Source organism: Euprymna scolopes, chromosome 7 (assembly GCF_053919585.1).
Source record: "Euprymna scolopes isolate OS-2025 chromosome 7, ASM5391958v1, whole genome shotgun sequence".
Taxonomy (NCBI): domain Eukaryota; kingdom Metazoa; phylum Mollusca; class Cephalopoda; order Sepiida; family Sepiolidae; genus Euprymna; species Euprymna scolopes.
The window spans coordinates 132739919-132767602 of record NC_136488.1 but is presented as its reverse complement, the minus strand read 5'-3'; the positions used below and the strand labels follow the sequence as shown (position 1 = coordinate 132767602).

At 32.7% G+C, this 27684-nt stretch overlaps 1 protein-coding gene across 8 annotated transcripts in view; it reads left to right on the top strand.

Moving 5' to 3' along the window:
• LOC145279947 (follistatin-related protein 3-like) overlaps positions 1–27684 on the top strand; it is a 221894-nt gene that overhangs the window by 38915 nt on the left and 155295 nt on the right. For 7 of the 8 annotated variants that reach the window (XM_080131551.1, XM_080131545.1, XM_080131546.1 and 4 more), the window contains one exon: positions 14760–15196. The exons of the other annotated variant lie outside the window; for it this stretch is intronic. In XM_080131551.1, the coding sequence (XP_079987677.1) occupies positions 14760–15166 (407 nt within the window). In that variant the 3' untranslated portion in view covers positions 15167–15196. Of the gene's footprint in view, positions 1–14759; positions 15197–27684 lie in introns of those variants that run through there. 8 annotated transcript variants of the gene reach the window in all.

Genomic DNA, 27684 nt, shown 5'->3' with positions numbered 1-27684 from the left:
TTGGCCAATCAACTCTGATGTTCTGACTTTCTTACTCCTCCCATACCTCTCATCACCCTTCACAAACTCTCTGCCTTCCTTGAATCTCTTATGCCACTCAAAAGCTGATGCTCAATTCATGCAAGATGATCCAAAAGCAGTCTGAAGCATTTTTACCAAGTTTAAAACAGAATTTTATTGCATATAAAAAAAAAGGAGTGTCCAACTGAATAGCAATTGTCTGATATAAGGGTTGGTTGGTTTTGTTTTACGGCATACCAACCTTTTTCAGGCTATTTAATACCGAATCTAGTTATTTTGAGGAACGATTTTTAATGGAGTGTATTTGTTTTTTTTTTTAAGTCTGATTCTATTTAACCCATAGTTGAGACCCTAACAAGTACTACCACTCCGGGTCAGAGTGGACCTGGGAGCAATGGCAATTAAAGGGTGGCTCCACACTCCCCAAGGCCCGCAAGGTGGGGCCTCACCATCGGATATAGTTTTAGGTCAAATCCAGGACCTGATATAAGGGGTTTCCCCCACATTGATCAAACTGATTGCTTTGTGGACATTCCCGGCACGAGTGCCAGGCAGAACCACTTTTTCTATGATTCAGTTTCGCTTTTATACTGAAAAGCCAAACATACACGTGGAGATTTTTAAAAAATCACGAAAATAGCATGTATAAGTCGTTCAAATAAAAGATAGATGTGACCTACATTCGTAACTCGTAGATATTATAATTTAGGCAGTATATAAAAAATTTTAAGAATGAGTGACCACCCTGAGCCCCCTCCCCTTTGCCGGACATACACAAAAAATGCACACACACACACACTAACACACATATATATATATATATATATATATATATATATATATGACTAGTAGGGGTGCCCGGGTGTTTGGAGGTGTGTGTTGGGAGCGAGGGTTTAGAAAAACCCGTTGCCTGAGTGTTTGGAAGTGTAAAAGGAAAAAAAGTTTTGGTAGGGAGGTAGGCTCGAACTCAAAGCCTTGAGGTTAAGGTTGAAAAAAAAGTATGACACGTTACCCCAACACTAACAAGACAGAACTGAGAACTGACGAAATTAAACGTTTAAAAAAACAGCCGGTGGTTAAACTAACGTCAATGTTTTCTAGGTTAAACATCATGCCATAGTAGTAGTAGTAGTAGTAGTAGTAGAAAAGGAAAATTAAGGAATTATTTTTTTGCTACTTCTCCCTGTAGAAAAGCGACCCATTGAGGGTGAAGGGATTGATATTTTTTAGTCAATTTTTCGATATTTGTCGTCCGAAGGTTTGAGCTTCAAAATGATACCTATCTGGCGAAAATCTGTCATCTGTGTGGAAAGTTTTTGCGAGACATACACACACACACTTTTATATACTAACGAGGGTACTCGGCGTTGCCTGGGTGTTTGTAGGTGTATGTGTTGGAGGGGGGGTAGATCAAAAAAAAGTTTTGATAGGAAGGTAGGCTTGAAAACAAACATTAAAAAAGAACAGCAAAAAAAGTTTTGGCAGGGAGGTAGGCTCGAACCTGATGGGGGGGGAGAGATACCCGTATGTGTGTTGGAGGGTGGTAGATAAAAAAGAAGGCTTGAATAAAAAAAAAAACAGCGAAAAAGTTTTGGGAGGGAGGTAGGCTTGAACCTGAAGCCTTGAGGTTAATAGTCTGATGATATATCATGAGGCCAGGAAGCCAGGGACTTTTGATAAGTCGGAAATAAGCATTTAAACATTGAAGGTGGTTTTTCTAGGTCAAATCTTATGCCATAGCAGCAGCAGCAGCAAACGAATTTTTAGCGCAAATTTTGTTGTAATTGTAAGATAAAAGTGTCCGAAATAAAAATATATTTACGACCACGTTTCGTAAGTGTAAGATATCATCTCGGTAGCATATAAAAAGTTATAAGAATGAGTGAGCAAGCCGAGAACCACCCCGAAAAAAGCCTTTGGCAAACATGCAGAAAAAATGCGCACACACACACACACACACACACACATTTTCGCTTTTATATAGATAGAAGATAAACAAATGCTTCGATAATGCTGATTTTTTTTTTTTTTTGGTGGGGGGGAAGGTGAGGCGCTGTATGTACCGTGAGGTAAAATACCAGCCTGAGAAACTGGCGCGGTCTATCTTTCTCTCGAGGGTAGATGAGACCCTTAAGCCGTGGTAGGCAACCCATTTAGTGATGGCGTCACGATAAAAAAAAAATACCCTTGATAGCCCTAGTGAAGCATCAAGTACTCAGCTACTGACAAGATTTGAATTACGCTACAAACTCATGTAGCAAGTTCAATCTTGGCTACGCCTGCCCTGGATGGAAAACATGTAAATATGAGTTCAATATTTACATGGAAAACATGTAAATATGAGTTTAATATTTCTATGAAAATAGTGTCCATTGTATTTTAAATATAAAATTGACCCAAATGAGATAAACTAATAAGTACTAAAATACTCAGGAAGTAATATTGTTACATAGTTCAATACAAATAATAAAATCATATTGTAAGAGACCATCTTTAATTTATTCCTTCAAAACATGAATTCCTTGTCTTCAAAAATTATTTTAACTCTTGTATATACATAATCTATGAAAATTAATCATAATTTGCGCATACATAATCCTAACACATAAGATTTAGACACTATCTTCAAGTATCGAAGGTCTCTTAGAACCAGGGTTTGTGCAAGGTACCTGAGTGTCCACCGCAACAAATATCCATCCCCCCCCCCCACAACAAAACATAAACTAAATAGATCTTTTTCTTCAAAAATTTTTACTATTCTATATACATAATCTATGAAAATTATGTAGGTACATTGGGCCTTTGGGAGAGCAATTGACAAGCCGCTCGCTCTCAACTCTGGCATTATAAAATATACACATGACAGTATTGTCATTGATCCAGAGTGATTTCATGGGACATACATTCTCACTTATATCTATGAGAGAGATATGTTTGTATGTGTTATAATATCAAAAAAAAAAAAAAAACAAAACAAAACATAAGTCTACCTTTATTTAGAAACTCTGCCAGTTAACATAGCAATCGTTGAGTGTTGTTAAATTGGGACTTTGACTTAAATACCAATAATTCATATTTAACGATCTAAATACTATCTCCTTTGCATAAACCTGCACAACCCTTAGTCCCAGTGGCAAAACTTAACTTTGTCTAGTAATCTACCCCTTAAAATGCAACCAGACATTCGTTGGTCACTGGAAATTACCACTCTAATGTCTTGAGCACACAAAACACATACGACCATAAGTCCATGTGGCAATACCTTTTAACACGTTGGCTGGGTGCTTGTCATTAGCATCTATCACCACTCTGAAATTGACAAACTCCTCTCCTAACTGTTAACATCAATCGCATTGGCTTCATAAACTTTCAACAGGCGCCGGTGAATGTTGATTGCTTCAATTTTTTTCTGCATGGAGGAACTTGATGACTCGTCTCTGCTTTTAATGCACGTTCATGACCGGGGTTGCTTTCTTAGTCTCACACTATTTATATATGGAACAGAGGTGAAACTTTCAGGTCATAAATGCATAAGTTCAGTCATCATAACAATGCAGTTTGCATTCTCTTGATCTAGTTGAGTGAAATAAAAGTATAGGAGGCATTAGTTTTGGAACGTTGCTCGTGTTTTTATTCAGGAGAAAACTGGAACACAAGAATTGTCTAGGAGGCTGGCTTTTGTCTGTAAATGAATGCTGTATCCTGGGAGTTCCATTCTAGCTGGCTTCGCAGGATAACAAGAACTGATTTGAATTGTATTTTTGGTGCTAAGACACGTTTGTGTTAGAATCTTGATCCTGCGCAGATATATCATAACTTCTAAAGGGTGGAAGGATAAAATTGTCGCCATAGAAAAGACAGCATGATTCCATTTCCATTTGATGAAAACCAGTTTTCTTTTTTGTTGTAGACCATCTACTAGTTGGTCAGTTGTGTACAAATCCCAAGAGTGATAGAAGTGTTCTATTATGTCTGAAAGTGAAACAATGTTCAACGAGCGAGATGGGAGATGCGCCGCTGTACAATTCGTGCTCTTTAACGATCCAAGTTATGACAACAGGACCATTGCCAGCACCCTCAAAATGCATCGCTGGATTGCCACGAATAACGGACATGCCCAGGGCGATGAAAACAAAGTTTACGGCCGCAGTTATAGTCTTTGGTGTGGTTTCAAGTGAGGGCCACATCATGCCAACTCACGTCTTCGAAGGCAGCTTGAAAGTTGACACCAAAGTGTACCTGGATGTGCTGAAGAGTGTGGTGATCCCTTGGTGCAATCAGGTGACCGCTGGCAGATCCTGGATGTGGCAGCAGGACTTGGCGCCTGCTCAGAAGTCCAAAGAGACACAGGATTGGCCTCCAAAGGAGTGCTACGACTTTGTACCCTTCTTTCATTGGTCCTTCTCCTTCAACCTGAACCACGGCCACCGAGATATAGAAGGCTTGTTAACTGAAAAATGACTGCAGGCAATGTAGGTAAGATTTGTCAAACTGTCACTGTCGATACTATATGAGGACATTTTTAAAATGAGCATTAAAACATGTTAATAAAAGAAAATAAATTAACCCAATTCGGTTAATAACAAAACTGAACTTTATTCAATTTAAAATATAAATATTATCTATATAGAATTACATAATTATCTATATAGAATTACATAATTTTTGAATTGCATACTTCCAGTGGTTAGTACTCTCCCACCTCGGACTTTCCATACTCTCTGACCATTCAGAACTAGTTGGTGTGGTGCTAGTCGATGTCATCTAGTTTTTTTTTTTTTTTTTTTTTTTTTTGCACTTCACAGGGAATGTGGACCTTGCATAAACGGGTTTTAATTTAATGGCTGCTCCCAGAAGTTTTCTTTAACTTTCTTCACATATATCTCACACTGTTTTTGTAATCGGGTGTGTATTTTATTTTTTGAATGTTTTAAATTTCTTTAATTAAATGTGATTCATACTTTTATTTTGTGCTTGTTTTTATTTTATTTTCATTTTTTTAATATTTTCCACACGAATATTTTTATTTTTTGTTACATTTATTTTTGCATGGATATTCAAATAATGCTTTTGGCCTTTTTTTTTTTTTTTTTTTTTTTTTTTTTTCCTCAAATAGTACCTTCAAAAAAGTTTTTGTGCTTAATGATTTTAGGGAGCAACTATTAAATTAAAATCTGTTTATGCAGGGTCTACGTTCCCTGTGAAGTGTTGTTGTTGTTGTTAATAATAATAATAATAATAATAATGGTGCTTGTGCAGTGTATGCACCATGCTATATTTTAGATAGGATTTTCAAGTTAAATTTTATGGTATCTTTTTTTTTTTTTTTTTTTTTTTTTCCATTAAATTGCTGGGTGAAAATGCAGAATAGTTAGAACCCACCCCCCCACCCCAGATAAAATGTTATAAAACAAACAAACAAAAACTTAAGTTTTAAATATATTTCAAAGAAATAAATTACACCCGGTGCTAAAATATTGAATTCATCAATCGTTTTAGTTTAAAAAAAAATAAAATAAAAAAAAAAACTGTTGTAAAAAATGCTTCTAACTTTAAAATATTTGGAAATACTCAATGAAAAGTTTTATTTATTATTAAAAGAATGGACTAAAAAAATATCAGTTAAGGCCAGAGGATTAGTTGAAACAACAAATATAAAGATGAGGATAACAGTTTGCAAAAGAATGAATACAAAAACAATTTTCTTCTACAAAACAACCAAACCAAATACCATAAATAAATATTTGAAGGTATAAAAACTTGTAGAATAAAGACTTTTTTTTTTTTTTTTTTTTTTTTACTGGATTTGGTGTTAAATAATCCCAAAAGGGTTGATGTGCCGTAAAACAACCAAATCCATATAACTGCTACGTATCTATAAAACCACTTTTTTTTTTGCCCATGCATGGAGTATTGTTACCACATCTGGGCTGGTGCACCAACCACATGGATAGGATGCAAAAACGAAATGTTTTAACTTCAGCTTCAGACACGTTATTGCATTCCTATGCACTTCCATGAGATGGCGGCCCTGTCGGTGGGGGATTAGAATACGCTGACTGCCCCCCTGCAGAGGGTAAAAGTCCCTCAATGGGGGTCCTGGATATGACCTTAAACTTTATCCAGTGGTGAGGCCCCAGCTTGTGGGCTTTAGGGAGTGTGGAGCCACCCTTTAATTACCATTGCTCCCAGGTCTACTCTGACCAGGAGTGGTAGTATCTGTTAGGGTCCCAATTATGGGGTAAATAGAAACCGACGTGAAAACAACAAATATATTCTATTAAAAAAAATTTTTCTTCAAAATCTTTGGATTCGGCATTAAATAACCCGAAAAGGGTTGATATGCCGTAAAACAAAAATAACCAACCAACCAATCCACGAGATGGGTTTCAATTGTTTAAATCTTCAAGTATCAGGTCTGTTATTGCAGACATTGATGATCATGGTTCTCCAGTCCCCTCTGCATTCGATTTTCCTGATGACTTCTATGATTGTTTCGAGTGACTCTGTTGGAATTGTCAATGAACTTTGTTCATTGTCTTCCTCTTCCCTTTTTACTGGCGATTTTTTTTTTTTTTTTTTTTTTTTTTTTTTTGTTGACTTCTAACATCAAGCTTATTTCCAAGCCTGCGTTAAATGGTCAAAGAACTTTAATTGTCTGGCATGTACGGTATTGAGTAGTGATCTTCTGTAAGCTGCCTCACACATGACTTCTCTGTTTGTCTTCCTTTCTGTCCATGAGATTCATAGCCTTTTCCTTAAAAAAAAAGGCACCTCTGCTGCCTCCAAATGACTTTCAGCCGCCTTCATTACTGTCCAACTTTTGCAAACTATAAAGGAGAATTGACCATATGTACGTCTTCAAGAATCTGATTTTTCTGTTCAGTTTGATGTTCCTATTTTGTTTGAATAAAATATTCAAAATAACTTTGCTCTGAACTTCCTGCATCTTAACATAAGTGCCCTATGTAGAGGTCCTTAGATGCCAGAAGATTTTTCTACTCGGACCACTTGCCTTTAGAATTGCTCCCCAACCATACCACCATGCAAAAATTACAACTACACTATAATAGCAGAAAACGAAAAAAATCTATTTAAAAAAATAAATATTATCTACTAACTTTTTGTGTCAATTAGCATGTCAGAACTACTTAAATATTACCGCATTATTTAAAAAAAAAAAAAAGAACCCTCAAGTTTTTGATCTTTATTGTAAAAATGTGTCACGATTTCTTTAGCAACACATGATATAACATGGGAGGTAACTCTGTTATGCTAAAAATAAGGCTGTTAACTCATATTTATGATTGTTTATGCACATTTAAAAAATCATTTAAAATTATCAGAATTTAATCATAATTGAACTTGCATTATTAATCACATCTCACAATCACAAACTTGCTTGAATGTTTGTGTGCCAGCAGGAAATCTAATAACCTGCAGTTTTTATATTAAAAAAAAAAAAGTATATCACTTATTTAAAGCTTCTTGAAAAATTTCTCTGAAATCGGTAATATTTGCACGGTATTTACCTTCTTTGTAACTGTTTTTTTTTTTTTTGTTTTTTTTTTGTTTTAGAGATACATATTTTCGCTATTTTTTGTCAAAACTTTTTCCTACCTTACCGTTTGTCGTAATTTTTGGGCATATTCATTACTGTAACATGACAATTAAGTGGAGAAGGTTAGATTACCTTGAAATTCAATATTAAAAATTTCGAATTTCTCTATAGTGTAGTTGCACCCCAATTTTTTTTTTTTTTTTTTTTTTTTTTTATTATTATGGAAATCACTCTTAACAAGGTGTGAAGCCACTTGATGCCAGGAGTTAACAAAAACGAAAGAATATAAAGTTTGCTAATGATTATGACAAATTTTGGCATACACCATCTTCACAAAGAGGATGTTCTGATGACAAGAGAACAGATGCTACGCTTCGCCCTACATTGAGCATTGAAAGAAAATGTGTTAGTTTATAATACTATAGGAAACTGAATTGAGCATTAAGATGGTATAATAGTACAAGCATCGTTCCAAAAGTAATCCCCCCCCTTTTTTTTTTTTTTTTTTTTTTTTTTTAACTAAAAAAAAAAGTTATGAAGACGAGTTGTACCATTAAAACAAGCGACCTCTTGTACTCTGGAATTTATTTTTCTACATATTTACCACGATTCTTAATGTACTTTTGCCAGCAATGGATTGTTGGAGGAATTCAATGACGTATCTCTGCTTCTGGTGCATATTCATGACTGGGGTTGCTTTTTTACAATCTTACACTGTCAATATCTGCAAAAGGAGCTGAAACTTTCAGGTCATTAATGTATAAGTTCAGTCATAATGCAAGTTTTAATTCCCTCTAATCTATTCAAGCAGAATGAAACAAAAATACAAATCTTTATGATGTATGTACCCGTCACAAGATAAAGATGTCATATTCCAAAAATCATATAATTGATAAATTATTTAATTTTGATTAAGTCAATTTTTATCATTTTTAACAATTAATAATTTTATGGCAGCCATTGTTTATAATAAAGGGAGATAATTAAAGTCGAACTATTTAGAACAAAATCAGCCTTCTAAATGCATACAATTTAGCCTTTAAATTGTTAAAAGTTGTAAAAAATGATTTTCTATATAAAGAAAACTATTGATCAATTTACATAATTTTTGGAATATGACGTCTTCGTTCTATGATGAGAGCATATATTAATATTTTTCTGTATTTTTTTTCTTTTAGTGTAATTCTAAATGAGCACTTAGATCTATTTATACATAAGATATGTTTGAAATTGAACTTGATATTTTTTTTTAAATCAGGATAGCATTTTGAAAGAATTCGAGATTTTTTATACTAAATTAATTTTCTAGTTAAATTAAGAATATTTTAATACAAGTTAAATTAAGAATAGAATAATTAAGGTGTACTTATATGAAAAAAAAGTTTGCAAATGACTAGAAGGTAAAACAAATGCCATTTTCAATTACTGTAACAGAAAGAGTTGGAAATTGACAAAATAAAGACAATATTAAAGATACATCACGAATGAACATGTATCTCGTATTGTGGTATCATTTATTTTAATGTCAGTTGTCTGTGTCCTCCCAAAAGTCAAAAACTACGTAAGACAATCGTGTTCTTTGTCAGCATCAACTTTGACAAAAAAAGATGGGCAATTTATTTATTTTATTTTTTATTTTTTTACTAAATATAGATTCGTTGAAGGGTTAATTAAGAACAAAATTAAGTTTGAAGAGGGAGCATATTTATTTTTGATTTTTTTTTTAACCACTAACCTTAAATAAGAGTGACAAGGTTACAAAGCCATATGTAATCGCCTAAAAAAATAAAAACTCCCTGCCTTTGTAATATTTCCTATAACAAAAACGTTGATTGTGCTAAATGCACAGAAATGAGGGATCATTTTTTTTTTATATATGGAACTCATCCCTTTTCTAAATATTAAATTGTTTTTTATAGAATTTAAAGATAAATTAGAAAGCTGAAAAAATAATTTTTACTTTGTTGCATTCCAATATTTCGCTAAAAAATTAGCTTCATCAGGGTTTTAGGTCCAGTCCGTATTTTTTTCTTCATTTTGTTATGAGGAGGAGGTAATCCTTGGAGAAGAAAAATTTAAATGTACGTGCTGTCAGTTATTTTAACGTGTGCGTCACCCCAGCTCCGGGCATAAATATGAAGGGAAAAGTAATTATACACTTTAGAAGACATTTCTTTTGAATAGAATTTAAAGATAAATTATAAATCAAAATGTCATGAAATGACATCATTTTATTTACTTTATTGATGTTTTAGATTGTCTTAAACAAGACTTAAAATTTTTTTTTTTTTTTGTTAGCTAACGTACTTCCTAACTTCTGGCGTAACTTCTACCAGAAGCGGTTACAATGCAAATCAGTTCCTTCATTTTTATTGGTAGTAGCCACGCCGGAAGTTAGGAACTACGTTAGTTGACCATAATCAGAATATTTTTTTTGCTGGGATGTTAATTTGCAAGAATACCGCCCCCCCCCTTATTTTTTTCAGATAAAATGTCTTTTCAAAATTAAGAATTTAAAAATGAGTAAATGATGATAAACATTGCGTATCAGTAAAATTCTTTTCTCTACATGAAAAAAAAAAAAAAAAAAAAAATGTCCAAGTCTAAGGATAGCATATAGCAATCTGACAATGTCAAGTACCTACTTATGCAAACTTGTTTTTTTGTTTTCGCAAAGAGTTTGAGTTTCTAGTCTCTTGGCACCAAGGTATCTCATGACCCCTTTCATTTAGTGCGATTAGATGTTGCCTTTATCCCTAGGGATCAAGCTTGTACCAGTTTTCCAAAGATGAAATATCACTGTAAACAGTTGAAAGGGGGGGGGCAAGGTCTAAAATAATATCTAATTTTAAGGCTATCTGAATGACTCTTAAATAAATGTGACTAGCCTGCGTGAGTGCCCGGTGTTTGTGTGTGTGTGTTGAGCAAAAAAAAAAAGTTGTAGTCAGGCAGGCTCGAACCTGTGACGCGAAGGAGGAAAAGAAAGTGGAGGTGTGTGTAAGGGTGTTGGTTGAGCAAAAAAAAAAAAAAAAAAAAAAAAAGTCGTAAGCAGGCTCAAACACGTAACGCACCAGAGGAAAAAAAGGTGAAAAAATGCAAACTCTTACCGATGTGCCTACCGTGGTTGCAACATCGTGAACACAAGGGTTGAATGACTTGCAAAAAATGTCCACACAAACATTGACCCTCCCATTAGAAAAGTGCCTAGTTGAGGGTGAAGGAATCAATGTTTTTGGCCAATTTTTTTGATATTTGTCGTCTGAAGGGTCGAGCTTCAAAATGATACCGATCTCGTGAAAATCCATCGCCTCTGCCAAGAGTTTTAAGCAAACATACATACATACATACATACATTTAAACAGATAGGTGAGATTTATATTACAGACTAACGTATGCTTGCTGGCAGTAGATCACTTTTTTGCAAAAAAGGCGGTCGGGGTGCGTTCACATAAATGCTCGAAGAGGAATTTGTACCCATTGATTACATTTCTAATAGTTTTAGCTAATCAGGGAAAAGAATTGTATCAACTATGGAACTTGAACACAATTCCTACATCTTTCCAGTCAAAAGTTAAAATATCTCAAAGTTGACGCTTTGTAGTACAAAGATAAGTAAAGATAGAAACTGTGTTCAAACGCTATTTAATAGTGAATATATTAATTTCTTTTGTCCTAAAATTTGATAAGAATTGGATAAAAACTTATGCACAAATCGATAGAAGTTGTGGCAACCGCATATAAACATGAGATTTTTTTGTGTGCCGGGACGTGCACAAAAAAATCTGTAAACAAAACGTTCATCAAGTAACTTACAAACATATATTCATTTTATTTTTATTATTTAGAAAACATAAGTTTTAATTATGGAAAGAAAAAGAATAACCGAAAATGACCATGCTTTTAAACTCGTTAAACCACACAAACCACTTATCCAGTTAAGTAAAAGAATAACTTTTATTGGGTTTGTTTTACAATCTACAGAGGCATGAAAAAGTAGTCAAAAAACAAAGATACAACAAATAAATGTTACCAAAGTCAAGTCACTTTTCTACCTACCTCGATAAATTTTTGGTGTTGTAAATATTTATTCTGTTAAAAAAAAAAAACAAGTAGTGCCAAACGTTACATGAGAACAATAAAAATGGTCGCAATGTTTCTTGAAGTCTTGACAATGACTTAAAAATAAAAAAATCATACAAAGTAGTGGTAGAAACTCACCTGATAACTGTCACAGTAACTTGAAGCCATTAAAATGAAATTTAATTATCATTATTAGTGTAATGTACTTGAAAAAATAATTGTAATCTGTACAAAATTTCCTTCCATTTGATATGCTACAAGTCATATTTTGTTAATTTCTTTGAATCGCGTCATGGTGGCCATTTTGGATTTTTCGGTCGCCATCTTGGATTTTTCATGATGTTATAATGACAAATGATAATGTCCATCAGAATAATACTTCTTATGATAAATACCGTTTTTCTTAGCTGTTTTTATGATGTTTCTACTTGAAGCTGTTAAAATGAAACTGGAATACGCTAACTAGTCTGTAAATTACCAAGTGAGATGGTCATAAATAACGTGAACTGAACCTTCATGGTATGTTAAAAATTTCGTCATATCTTAAAAATATCTGAAGATACAGCTTTTTAAAGATGGGTCAGTCTGTAAATTGTGCAAATTTCCTACCATTTTCAGTCACAAGCTTATATGCATTTGAATAGGACTGACTCAAGTCAACATGTCCAGTGAACCACACATTTTTTTTATACTTTGAATGGTCACAATTCCAGTTCTTATGAGCTGATTTTAAAAAAACTAAAGATTATTTCTTTGGTTTTTATGCTCTTTTCAATAATGCTTGATTTGAGTTTATTCCTGTCAGACGAGTGCTACTCCCTCAGACACTTAAAGTCCATGAGTCCAAAAATGACTTCCATCGCCACAGGACCATTTTAATAGACAAATGCCTGAGGGAGTATCTATACACAGATGATGTTACAGAGTCTTAGCTTTGTACGACAGCTAAGTCTCTCTCTCTCTCTCTCTCTCTCTCTCTCTCTCTCTCTCTCTCTCTCTCTCTCTCTCTCTCTCTGTTCAAAATGTTGAGATCCAGCAACAAGCAAGAGCAAGATAGCCAGCAACAAGTTAAACCAGACCAGCTTAATGCGGGTACTAGTCTCTTTGAATGCTTCTAGTGAAGGAGGACGTAATGGAAGCATGAAAATTCAAGTTGGGTCAATGTACCAGTTTATATGTTGGCTTTTGTAAAGTAATGAATTAGTCTAAAAGTGTGTATTTCTGTTGAAAATTGCACAGGTTACAATAAAAACATTACAGGAAAAATTCTCAGGTATTCTGGGTGTATTATTTAATTTTTCTCATAACCCCACATAAAGATAAAATATAAATCGATCAAGAAAAATGTCTTCAATGGGGCTTGCATACCACTTCTTGGGCAAGCCAAACAACCGATTATGTGAACGTATGATATAGTCAGTACCACCACATTTCATACAGATCTTTCTTGGCTGACTGTGTACCAAAATTATGAATGACAGGATCTGATCTTTCCAGCAGCCTTGCCATCACATCGATCATTTGGTTCATTGGGTCAGTTTTTCTCGACAAGAACTGCAGGTAGTTACGAATGTTTTTGTTTGATTCCAGGCATTCTTCTGACAAACTGCCCAGACCATGACCATCGTTCAAACTCATCAGTTCTGCAGAATGATGAAGGGTCCCATGCAAGGTATGGTTCATCTAGACCCAAGGAAAATTGTCACATAAATTATAAGTGGTCAACTTACAAAGTTCTTTGAATTTCACCAGGTTTACTTTGTGTGAAGATGACTATTTTGGGTTGTTTTGGTAAACTTAATTGTAATTCTTACTTCATTATATATATATATATATATATATATATATATATATATATATATGATTGCAACGTCTTGTCAGACGAGTGCCACTCCCTCAGATACTTAAAGTCCGTGAACCCAAAAATGACTTCCATCGCCACAGGACCATTTTAATACACAAATGCCTGAGAGAGTATCTATACACAGATGATGTTACGGAGTCTTAGCTTTGTACGACAGCTAAGTCTCTCTCTCGGTTCAAAATGTTGAGATCCAGCAATGAGCAAGCGCAAGATAGCCAGCAACAAGTTAAACTGCAGACCAGCTTAAACATATATGCAATAAAAATGTACGACACTCGTACGCTTTCAATAAAAATCTCCCGAATTATCTCCCTTTCATGCTTTTATTCTCACTTGGTACTTCTCTTTTCGAATTAGTAGCAACAGTAGTTGCTGAAGCGACGTGGTTGCTATGGAAACCAGCTATAAAAAGCGTTGCTCACCTCCTTACATATTTTTACGATTTTGAACACCAAAAAAATTCATAATTTTTGTTTTACTGAACAAAAATTGAAAATCTTTTTTTTCCCAATATAGTCAAGGTGATCTATAAACTGTAATAACTGTTTGAAATTTAGTCGAAAAATGAGTGAGCGATTAAGCAGTTCTAAATGACTAAAACTGACACTTAACCAAATTTTCAAACACGGTAGTATTTGAATGATATATTGATATGTGCATTCTGTAGATGTCCAGCGTGAATGGAGATGTTCCGATATTATTGTAGCACTTTTGTTAAAACTGCAAAAACTAGCAGGGACGCCCAGTGTAGCTCGGTCATAAAGTATGCTTAAATATATTTTCATTCTTACAGCTTTTCTATATATTATTATAGTTAATGTTCTATCGATTTTTATGTTATAAAGTTGTGATTTCAAAAATAAAAAATATATCCATGACTTGGGTGCATCAGAATTCTTGATAAAATTATTTATAAAAAAAAAAAATAGATGACTTAAGTTGCCATCAGCCATAACCAAAACTTATGAAGAATTCTTGGTAAAATTATTTATTACAAGAAATAGAACTCAATAACAAACGGCAGTCACTCGGATATAAGTGTGACGCACAAAATAACACACAGGCTATCCTATTAATATATAGATGACAATTATTGATCAGAAGGTACTGACAAGACTTCTGCTAAACAGAAATTGGAAGTTGAAAAGAAACTTATTTAAAATAACCAGCCTTTTTTTTTTTTTTTTTTTTTATAGCAATCTTTTAATAAGTTTCCCTTTTTGTTTCTTGCAGATAACGCTTGTGAAAAGGTGAAATGCCCCAAATTCAAAGTTTGCATGATAAACATGCAGGGTCTTCCATTGTGCAGTTGTCCAAGCATCTATATGTGTCGACGCAGGCGCAGAGAAATCTGTGGCAATGATTCTGTGACCTACAAGTCTCGGTGCCATATGAGGGTTGCTGCTTGCAATTCTGATAAAAAGATCAGGGTTGCCGCCAAAGGTCCATGCGAGATGCAGGATTTGTCATCGCAATCATCATTGGTGCAGAATACGCGGAACAATAACAAAAATAAAAATAAGAACAAAAAATTTAAAATAAAAAAGAAGAAAAAGCGGAACAAGAGGCGGCAACGGAAGCGGTCTAAAAAAAAGCGTAAACGGATAGCACGCATCTCTCGAGAATATCTAAGATTTTAATGAGAATTTGAATTTAAAAAAAAAATTTTTTTTGCTACTTGTACAGTTTTATCAAGGCATTAAAAAAAATGAAAATATCGAAAAAAAAAAAAAAAAAAAAGATTATATTGTATGTAACCGTTTTGGACTGAAGATCTCCGCAAAAAAAAAAAAAAAAAATTTCTTAATTTGATTTTTTTTTTTTTTTTTTTTTTTTTTTTTACAGCGGAAAAACGTTTTTATGACAGCGCGTTGAAGGTAGACCTCTTGAATTTTTTTTTAACATCCTATGGGGAGATAACTCGGTTTAAAGCACCGACACTCCCTCCCCATCTTTATTACTAGCTTTTCTTCCTAAAAATCAAACCTTTTGCTCGGTATCATAAATTTTTTTTTCGCTGTAAAAAAAAAAAAAACTACTTTATGAAATTAAGTGAAATTTTTTTTTTTTTTTTTGGAAAACTTAATTCCATAACGGATACGTACAATATAACCTTTTTCAACATTTTCATTTTTTAATGTCTTGATTAGACTATACAGGTACCATCTTTTTTTATTGAAACAAAATTTATTGAATTTTTTTTTTTTTTTTTTTCTTTACTGATGTAAGGCTGTCATTATGATGTAAATAACTGATTTGATTAAAAAAAGAAAAAATTCTTTAACTTCAGATTCAAGTTCCAAAATAATATTGAACTAATTGAAATTCAGGACCCAAGTATGTAACATAACCCCACATCTGATATCTCTAAAATGTATCCAGTGGCGTGCAGAAATCTGGTGATGCCCAAGCAAGCACCTGGATAACATGTCTTCAAAGACACATTTATCAATCCTAGTACTGAAAAATATAATAAAAGGGGGATAATTCATATTTGGATTGTTTCGATGCTGTTCTCATTTTGAATTTTTCCATTTTTTTTTTTTTTTTTTTTTTTTTTTTACACAAAGGAATCGCCACTTATCAAGGCCTAGAGGCCACTCGAGGATAAGGGTCACAGAGGTCAAAAGGACAATATCAAAAAGACTTAAAGATTTTAATCTCCGACCTTTTTCAGGTGTATCTTGTCAAACTCGGCTGAAATGAGAACAGTAGTCCGAAGAATCCAATAATGAATAATCAATCTTCACCTCAAAAGTTCAAAACCAGAAGGGAGATAGTTTGAATACAATTGGGTGCCACTGACCACCCTAACCCACCTCCATACCACTGAATGTGCCACACCTTTCCAAATTTAAATGTGAGAAGGGTAGGTATAACTTTGCTATAGTGTGTCGTCCGAACTAATTGTGTATTTTCGAACAAAGGCATTTTGGGGAAAAAACGTATTTATGTGCAATGTCGGAAATTAGTATAAAATCCAAAAATTATGAAAAATGGTCCACTTGCTATAGCTGATTAAACCTAAATAAGTGCAGGCAACATTCAAAAATACAATTGCGAATTACTTAGGATTTCTACCCAATCATGGCTGACAGAACAAGAGCATACTACCCCTGTGGATTAAATGAGGCGTTACATTTGAAATTCTTTACAGATACAGAGTTCAACAAGATACACCTGAGAAAGATTGAACGAAACGTTGTGAAAATGACACTCAAGATGAGAACAGTAGTCCAAGAATCCAAATTAATATGAAAAAAAAGGTTCTTTTGCAAATAAACTGGATACTTATAATTCAATGTTGACAAGTGCAATACGAGTTCAAATCCTATTGTCTTGGTTGCGGTCATTTACTAATACCGTTGGGCGCTCCTATATTATACAAACTAAAAAATATCGAGTTTCAAGTAAAACAAATAAAATCTATGTAAATTATTGAAAATGACGAGGTAGAAAAATTATTTTCAATAAAGTTTATATGGGGAATAAATTGTCAGACATTTTGAATTACGTTCGTTACATGACGTAAGCAACATAATTTAATTATCTCCCCTGTCAACTTAACTCTTTTTTTAGTAAACATATAGTGATTTTGCTTCCTTTCACAAATTTCTTTTTTTTATTAACTATCCTGAGTGCCCGGGTGTTTGGAGTTGTGTGTTGAGTAAAAAAACAAAAAGTGGTAGTAGGCAGGCATACCGTGTAGGAGGAAAAGAATGTGAAAAAAAAAGTGACGCATTAGCTGTTGCACCCATCGCCAAACCGGAAGTGACATAGATTTAAATTAAGGCTAGTCAATCGAAAAGAAGGGATGACTTTTGAAAATAGTGGCAAAAAAAGCAACCCTCCTCCCTGTAGAAAAGTGACTAGTTGAGGGTGAAGGAATTAATGTTTTTGGCCAATTTTTTGATATGTCGTCCGAAGGGTCGAGCTTTAAAACGATACCGACCTCGTGAAAGTCTGTCGCCTGTGTCAAAAGTTTTTGCGAGACATACATACATTAAACGGACAGGTGAGATTATATATAGATTATTTTTCTACCTTATTGTTTTTCATAATTTTTGGATATGTTACTATTTGAGACCTGACAATTATGTAGGTACCATTGCTTTAGTTTTTTTTTTTTTTTTTTTTGTATGATATAGAAGCGCCAAGTACAACCTGCATCCCATCCAGCTATGGATAAAATACCAAATTGTGTCCGATTAATTATAATCCGTACATTGTTTACAATTCAGCATCAAACGAAACAAACAAAACCTGGACATAAAAAAAAAAATTTTTTTTTTTTTTTTTTTTATTGCTGAATAATTTTTTCTATTTAAAAAAAAAAAATAAAAATTTACTATTTTAGAATTATTTCTTTAAAAAAAAAAAAAATTAATTTTTAATTTCTTTTAAATTAAAATTTAATTATTATTAACTATAGGAGAGTGTTGTGAATTTTATAAGAGGTGAAGCGAGCTATAGTGAAGTTGTCGAGCATTTGCCATAAAAATAACAATAGAGCAAAGATAAGCTCACAACATCTTTTCTGTGAGAAAGGAAGGAGAAAAGGATATCATCCAAGCAAATGAATAATCATTTGTACAGAAAATAATCAAAATTAATTTAAAAGCAATTTTTTAACTAATGAAATGTGGGTATAAAATTAATATTTTGAAACCAGAAATGTATGTATCCCCCTCCCCACCAAAAAGAAAAATAGAAAATGTACAGATTTTGTCTACATTTTTTTGGTTCTGGTTCAGAATTCAACCTAATTAAAAAAAAAAAAAAAAATATGATGTACATACTCATTACGTAATGAAAATATATCACAAATTGAAGCAGATTTTTTTTTTTTTAATTAAAAAAAAAATCAAATTTCATGAAAAATGTTTCTGTCCGCAATCTTTAAAGAGAGACAACTCAATTCAAACTACAAAAATCAAAATCAGAATTGTAATAGCTACTATTTATTATAAAACGCTCAAAGTCGTTAAAGATGATTTTCTGTAAAAACAAAAAAAAAGTCAATTTACTTGACATTTTTTTTTTAGGTTTGTGACAAGTGTACGTACATAAAGAGTTAAAAAAAAAAAATTTTTTTTTTTTTTTTTTTTTTTTTTAGATTGAATTCTGGACAACATTTTAATTAGGGAATTGTTTATTTGAAATGACCTTTTCTTGATTGGGCAAATGTTTAAGTACCCTGGCATTTGCTTAGCCTTGCCCACACCGAGTAAACTAATAAAATTCTTTTTCTACTAATCAATGCATGCTCAGCATGTACGATAACTGTCTAACTTGAACTGGCATGTCAAAATAACTCTGTGAATAATGTTTACGAGTTCTCGTATTTGGCTCCTGCCGTGTATTTTTTCTTCTAGCAAATACATATACAAGTTAAATGATTCACTATAAATAAAATCTGATTTGAGTTACTGTTATTACAAAAAATATAGAAACTGATCAAAACTAACAATTCCTTTAGTGGCTCGTGACAATTCCTTTAAAAATAATACAAATTAAATATATATTCCATATTATATTCATATGCATATTTTTAAAAGGGAGAAATCCTTATTTGTGTTTTATGTAAGGAGTAAGAGTATGCATTTGTGTAGGAAATCTTAGTCAGTTAATGATGGTTAACACTCAGGAAAAGTAGGAAAAAGCATAAAAGAATGCGGTGTAGAATGCTGTTGTAAGAGTAGACAAGTGATGTTGAAATTTTAGCTACTTCCTCTTTAGTTTAGAACGATGATGGTCATGGCACTCCGGACAAAATGTAATTTTTTGATATTACGAAATAATGTGTACGTAATTGTGGTCTATAGTTAGATAACGTAATGGCGTAAACGTAATTTTTTATGTGCCATCTGTTGTTGTTAACCTAAGGTATTGTCGTGAAGAGGGGAAAAATTGTGTCTCCTTTATTATATACAAGATAAGATGAGGAATAAAACTATTATATCATCAGATCAATAAGGAAAGAATGAGAAAAAAAATTCTTAGTCCATGGCATTTCAATGCTGAATGCTTCCCATCAGAATAGATAGACATATATATATATATATATATATAAATATAATGAGATGATTTCGATCGTTTTTAAATCCTCTAAATATCTAGTAGCTTTTTTTAATTTTCGAATAACCGCAAAAACCTATTGTAACATGTATTTTTGCAAATACCAAAAATACACTAGTTGGGGGGGGGATAATAATCTTTATCAGATTTTAGTTTCAGTGGTAATTTAAAAATCAATATTTGCATTTTATTGTTGATGTCAATAATGGAATATTTTTTTTTTCCGATTTTGATATCCTAAAAAGTTCTGATTTCAAATTCATCGAACCAAGATATGAGAGAGAAAGCGCTCAGTGTGGATGTGGTCGAGTTTTTACATAGGTGATAGACAACACCGGAAAATATCAAATCCAGGCAAAACCAGTAGTAAATCGGATTGCTGGCGATGATGTCAACCCTACATTCTGATTGAAGAATCGAGATCTGGAAGCCCTGAAGAAATATTTAACTCTGGATTGAAATTGCTAAAAAATACAAAACATAATACAATAGAAAAAGAAGGTCAAAATAAATAGAAGTCAAAACAAAGATAAGGAGAGACACTTCTGCTATCAACCGACCAGCCATACCCCCCCCCTCTACTGATTCCAAACTCATTTGTCAGATTATCATCTGTAAAATAAATAAAACTTTATTGATTTAACAAGTTGTTGTTTGATTACAAAAACCACGGTCATCAGATTGTATATTCTATGGCACAGCATATCTTAAAAGCATGTCTATAAAGTATGTAGACAACAATATAACAGGTACAAGTGACAAATTGGGTTCAACTTTAACAAAAAGCTCTAAAGATTCTAAGATGGTTACAGCTGACACACGTGAACTAAATGATTTAATATACATGCATAAACATAGCCTGATTTATTTTAAAAAACAAAAAAAAAATATATATATATATATATATATATATATATAAGAAAAAGCCGAATTCTGTTGTATTGCTAGAACTTTACTTTTTTTTCTTTCTTTTGCTGGGGGGGGGAGCGTCATTATTTGGCTGGATTTCTTTTCTCATTCTTTTTTTCCCCTTTGTCTAGCTGTGCTTCTATAGGAAGGGACACATATCAACCCAAATGTTTCTATTGCAATTTACAGAACAAATGGAGGAAATGGACAAAGTAGTTTGATTTGTGTAAGAAAGCACACAGAAAATACAAGTGCAGAATCAAGTTTGTGTTGCAAACAATTTTAGGTCCTCCACCACACTTTATCATTACCAAAAATAAAGTTTAAAATACTTTGTCTATAAAATAAAAATTATTTGATTTGAAGAAATTTATTAAATCCATTTTTAACATGGGGAAAGGTACTTATTTTGAATTAAACATTTTTATTTTTCAAATACATTGCAGAAAAATACTGCTGTCATGGAACGATGATGTTATACTTCCAAATTTCTCAAATAATTTTAGTTTTAACTAAGAAGATAAAAATTTACAATTTAAAGTGATTAATGTGAAATCTGTAGCATTACAATTCTATGTTAATTGCTGACAAGTTTGAATTCTTGTGGACTTATTTACCTGTTCATTTTTTTTTTTTTTTTTTCAGTCTTTTCCGCTTCTTAAAATGTAATATTCTTAACGAAACATGATCAATTGTGATTTTTTTTTTTTTTTAAATAAATATTTGGTGTAAGTCAACAAACGGGACCCCAAATTCTAATGTCGTTTTCAGTTTGGGAACAAATGGTGTCAATGTAAATAACAGCCTTTTTTTTTTTTTTTTTTTAAATTTGGTTTTTCAATCACCCGCCTCCTCTTAAAAGTCAAACAGAAATCAATTTAAAAAGAAAATTACAAACAACCCAATATTTTTTCTTAATTTGTTACTTTTATTGTTTTTAATATTAAAAAAAAAATCTAAGAATTTTCAAGCACTTATAAACAAATTCAAAGATTGGCTAATGTTGTTTATATCTCTTAATTTGGGACCCTATCTGTCAACTTGCAAAGATTTTTCTATATTTGTTTTGAAAATGATTTTAATTTTAAATAAGCACAAAAATGTCTTGAATATTTTTTTTTTCAGGGTTAACAATCATATTTCTAGTCCTCAAGATGTATATTTGTCATTTCTAGTCAGTTTATGTATGTTTTTTTTTGTTTTGTTTTTTTAAATATTTGTGTAAAAATTTTTTTTGTTTTCCTTTCTTCAACTGGTTTACATAATTGAAACCATAGTAAAAATAAGAAATATTGGTGCTATTTCAGATATGATAACCATCCCCCGCCCCCATCACTCACTTCTACTTTTGTACATTTGTTGTTTAGGCAGATCACCTTCTCTCCCTCACCTCATTGGCATAAACTTGGAAGATTCAATTCTCTCAATAATAAACAGGAAACAGCATTTGAAACTAATTGAATTTCAAATTAACACTTTGACAAGCTGATGGCATGCCAAAATTATTTAACTTCTAAAACAAGAGGTCTTATTTTAATGTCCTATATAGTACGTAAACCTATTTTAGATTGCTATGCATTTTTTTTCTTACATGTTTCATTTTAATTTGTCCTATACATTAATTCATTTTAAGTTACATACATTTTATTAAAAATGTTGGTGCTTGTCCAAAATTCCCTTTTCATATAAAGAAAAATTTGTATGATGTACCTACCTACAACAAAACAAAAATATTTAAAATAAATTGATCAAGTAGTTTTATTTTTATAAATAAAACAAGTGATTAATGGAAATTTGTAGGCATTACAACAAAAAAAACTCCCAGGCTTGAATTGTCTCCCTTGTTTTTGAGAAGATTTCCAAGATGGTCTCATGAGACTTTCTGGGTATCCATAAAATTTGATTTTCTTATTTAAAAATAAAACTACTTAATCGCTTTACATGATTTTTGGAATGCAATATTTTCTTTCCACCACAAGTACATACATTATATATATTTCCTTGAACAATACATTACATTTGAAATGGTAATGGGCTATTATTCTTGTGACTGGGGAATTGAGCAGTGAGATGTTTGTTCACATTACATTTAAATTTCTGCACGTTTGTACAGTCAGGGAAAGGAATTTTTTTTTTTTTTAACTATAGAGAATTCTAGATAAGCACAATTTTTTTTTTTTTTTTTTTTTTTTTTCACTGTTAAATGTTTCTACAATGCGAATATGTATTTTCCTTTTTAATATTGTATTATATATATATATTGACAAGACACTGAATTTACTAAATAAAAAAATTAAAACAAAGTCTATTCATTTTACATCAGAGCAGAATTCCCTTGTAAACCTGTATCATTGGTAAAAAAATTTTTAAGTGAAAGTGTTTAATATTTAATGAACCTCAGTAATTAAATATCTGCAATATCTTTTGTATTCCTTTCTTATTTTAAATATTTTTTTTTACTTTAATAAAAATTCTCTGAAATCCCAATGAGTTTGTTTTTAACTTAACAGCTTTATCTACGAAGGTCGTTCCAAAAGTAAAGCCTCCTATTTTTTTTATTTATTTATTTATTTTAATAAAAGTTAAAAACAGAAGTAATGCTGTCCTTGTGCTTCAGAATTTTATTCTCTACATAGTCATCCCCTATTCTTAATGCCTGGTGCTACCAGATCAGGCTGTCTGAAGATATTAGCTTCCTGAGACAAAATGCACCTAACATTGATGCTTTTTTTTTTCTATTTGCAAAACTTAATTATGTTCTGCAAAAAAAAAAAAAAAAAAAAAAAAACTTTTTCCCTTTCTATTACCCCCTTTTTCCTGACTGGTTTCCTAACTTAAATGTATCAAACATTAATACTGTAACCTTTTTCCCTCTCCCATTGCAAAACTCATTCATGTTCAGCAGGTGAGGAAACAAAGATGATAAAATCCACTATAAAACAACCAAACCAAACACTACAAACTCGCAATTGAAGATACAAAAAGCTTGAAGAATAAAAACCTACAAAATAACTGGATGCAACATGAATACTATTTCCAAAATAACTGGATTCGGCATTAAATAACCCGAAAAAGGGTTGATATGCCGTAAAACAACCAACCATTCTCAGTGTACTTTTACCAGAAATTCCATGAAACGTGTTTCTGATGCACATCCAGACAAGCGTTGCTTTCTTAGCCTCACACCATCAATATCTGCAATGGAGATGAAACTTTTAGGTCATAAATGCGTAAATTCAGTCACCATAACTGCATTCAAATGGAAAAAAAAAAAAATTAGGATACATTACTTTTGGAACACATTATATTGATAATAAATATACATTTAAAATTGTGATTGGATGATTCTAATACAATTTTAAAATTGCCTTTAAAAAAATAAAAAATAAAAAAAATAAATAAATGAATGGATTTAATGGAGGGTCAACGTTTATTTAAAGTACATGGTGGCCCACTTGAAAGTAACCCGGTCTCTCTAATCTTTCTCTTAACAACCAACTGACACCACAAGACAAAATGCAATTCTTTTTCCAACAAGATGGCACTACATGTCACACAGATCACTGACACGAGTTCAGGACATGTTTACAGAAGAGAGAACAATAAGCAAAGGATCATGGCCACCATGTTCCCAGGTCTTGTCAAGTGATTTTTATCTTCATGCAAATAATCCTCACAATCTAGACCAACTAAAGAACATTACCAACACTATCAGGAGAATCACCAGAGAAGATCTACAGGTAGTATCTGCAAACATTAAACGTGCCCAGAAATGCATAGATAATTTAAACAATGCTACTGGTTATATATATATATATATATATATATATATATAAATAAAATAAACGGCAAAAGTGGCACGCGCAGTTTTGTATGTCCAAGAAAGGCTTTTTTCCCCGGGGGAGGGGGGGGGATTCTCAAGAGGTTTACTATTTTGGAGAACTTTTTATATACTCCCTAGATTATAATATGTACGATTTGCGAACGGACGTCATCTCTACATTTATTTTGATCGACTTTTATAAAATTCACGCTATTACGTTCTTTCATGTGTTTGTTCGTCTTTTTCATATAATTAAAACGAAACTCATTGAAGCGAAGCCGTCAGCGGCCTTTCGTGCTGGGACGTCTTGAAAGCAATTAGCTTTGATCAATGGGTGGAAAACCCTTCATATCAGACAATTGCTATTCATTTGAGAGTTCCTCCTTTTTGGGGAGGGGTGTAGCTGGTTTTAACGTCTGCTACTTTCCTTTTCATTAAAAAAAAAAAAAAAAAAAAAAAAAAGGTTTTGCCAGGTTTTTAAAATATAACCCTTTAATTAAAACTGGAAACTTTGTTGAGGGATGAGGGGGGGGGGTCTTGAGAGGTTTACGATTTTGGAGAACTTTTTATATACTCCCTAGATTATAATATCTACAATACACGAACAGACGTCGTCTCTACATTTATTTTGATCGACTTTTATAAAATTCACGCTATTCCGTCCTTTTGTGTGTTTGTTCGTCTTTTTTGTATAAAAGTGAAACTAATCGGAGTGAAGTATGCACCGCCTGGCTTTCCGGCTGGGACCTTCAGAAAAGCAATTATCTTTGATCAATGTTGGGAAAACCCTTCATATCAGACAATTGTTATTCATTTGGAGAGCTCCTCCTTCTTGAGGAGGGGTGGAGCTGGTTTTCCCCAACATTGTGGGGAAGCAGAAATTGGCCTGCAGCCAACCTTCGTTTCTGCGTGTGCGTGATTCTTAACTTATTCACTTCAAGTCAACTGTATGATTTACATTGATAAATTTTAACGCTTTTCACCTCCTCTCGTGGTATAGCATAGCGGTAAAATCTCAGCTTTTCTTACACATCCTTTGTATGTCTACAAAAGGCTTTATTCAGAGAAGCGGTCGCTCGCCTAACAACTTTTTATATCACATGTAAATTGTAATATCTCAGAGTTGTCAACAGAGCTCGCCTGTCTATTTAATTTGCTCGACTTCGGGAAGATAAATATTCAACAGTTTTCGCTCGCCGCACGTGGATTAAGCCTTTTCCTATAATTAATTGTGGCGGCATTTTTCCGGTTTCCCCCAACCCTGCGTTCCGCAGTAAATGAAATGCTACTCCGCAGTCAACAGTTGACCTCATTAAGTCATTAAAATGTACACCTGCCAAATCTAAGTAATTAAATAAATTCAAACGCGTTTCCGTTGGTATGTCGCGGTGGTGCAATGGTTAATGTCGCACGCTTTTTTTCATCAAAACAGATACTGCACTGTGATCTTGGCATAAAGATAGTTGTTTATCAGATGAAGGAGGGACTTAAATTGTCATCTGTAATGCAACACATTAAGAAACAGCAGCCCCAACATTTACTAGTAAGGGAGACCCGACACTGACAGGTTAACTGTTGCACACTTCCAATACCGTTGTCATCAAAAACTATAACAGTGACTAAAGTGCCGAGGTGTACCAGGAGGAAGCTACATGTCTGCCCACAGTAACTTCGTCCACAATACATTGTAATCTACATTGCACTGTAGAGAACGTACTGTTGATTTTATAAACTTAATTTATATAATGGCTTGAATTAAAGTTTAAAATGCAAAATGGTTCAATTGTGCTGTAAATAAACATTCATTTTGAATGTGCCCCATCTTATCAAAGAATCTACTGTTGGTTTTATATACTGGGGCCTTCTACTTGTGCTGTGATAAACCTTCTCAAATGCACTAGTGATGTTAGGCTGTATAAAGCTGTTAACTTTGATTAAAGAATAGAGTTTCATTTCGACCAGATTTCGATTATTGATTTTTTGATACTGATCAAAACATATCTAGGAACACTTCCGAACACAAAGTGTTGTATGAAATTGGAAAAAAAATTGGCCCAACTGTTTTGGATTCTATAGGAAACCAACTCACACAAAAAGTGCCGTATATATAAAATATATTATATAATACATACATATACTATATATAATATATTATACTTACGCAGATAGATATGAAAAGTCTTAATTAAAGTTTGTGCCTATTTCCATTCTATGGAGGCCAGGCGCGAACGCAGACCCCACAATTTTATTATATTATCCCTATTTAAGTTAAAACATACTTAAAAAAGTATTCTTATGTACATCTATATCAAAAACACTTGTAAGCGTTTTTAATTTTTACATTTTTTATTTCCATACTGTGTGGACCAGGCGCGAATGCAGACCCCACAATTTTAATGAACCACCGTTCTGCCAGATCAAATATACCCATTCCTGTGTCTCGATACATCTATCATTACATGTAATCAGTGTTTTAAAATAGTCAACCATATAGGAGCCTATTCCTGACCAGACACACAGCTTTATATTATAGATATATAAAAATAAAAGGTGTGTTTGAAGACCTTAAATGCAAGAATTATTGAGTTGGAAATAAAAATACAATTCAATAGTTTAAATTAATATTTATTTTACCTGACTAGATGATAAATTCCTCAAATATTTTTCGATGTAACATACATTTTCAAGAGGTAGAAAATTCGTGCAGTCGTTATGCTGTTTCTAGTTTAATTTAAAATTCACCATTTAATTTAATTTTGTTTAGGAACGCTAGTTTTAAGTTCAAAATTAAGTTAGCTGTTTAGGGGAGATAGTTTGCTATCTTTTCTTTTAAGGAATTTTCTACTCTAAGGGAAGTAATTTTGTAATTCTGTCCAAGTTTTCTATTATATACATACACACACATATATATATCTATCTATAAAAGTGAAATTGTTTGTGTGTACATTTCCCTCCCAAATTACGCTGTCAATTTTCAGTCTACAGACTCGAGATTTGACACAAGGGTATTGAGATTTAGGAAAATCTTTTTAATCAGTTTTCAGCCAGAAATTTGGCTGCCAAGAGGTCAAAGTTCATCGATTTGACCTTTGAAAATTCTACCAAACTCCTCCGGCAATTTTGGGTCTAAACACTTGATATTTTAGACAGGTTCCTTGGACATGGATCAAACTTTTTAATTTAATTTGAGCCCAAAACAGTAAATGTTAAGGGGTAAAAACTGGGGTCAAAGTTCAAAAGATTTGACCTTTGCAGTCTAGCAAATTTTGTGTCTAAACATTTGAACTTTTACATAAAGGGTATTCAGACATGCAGGAAGCTTTTTAATCAGTTTTTGGGCAAAAATTT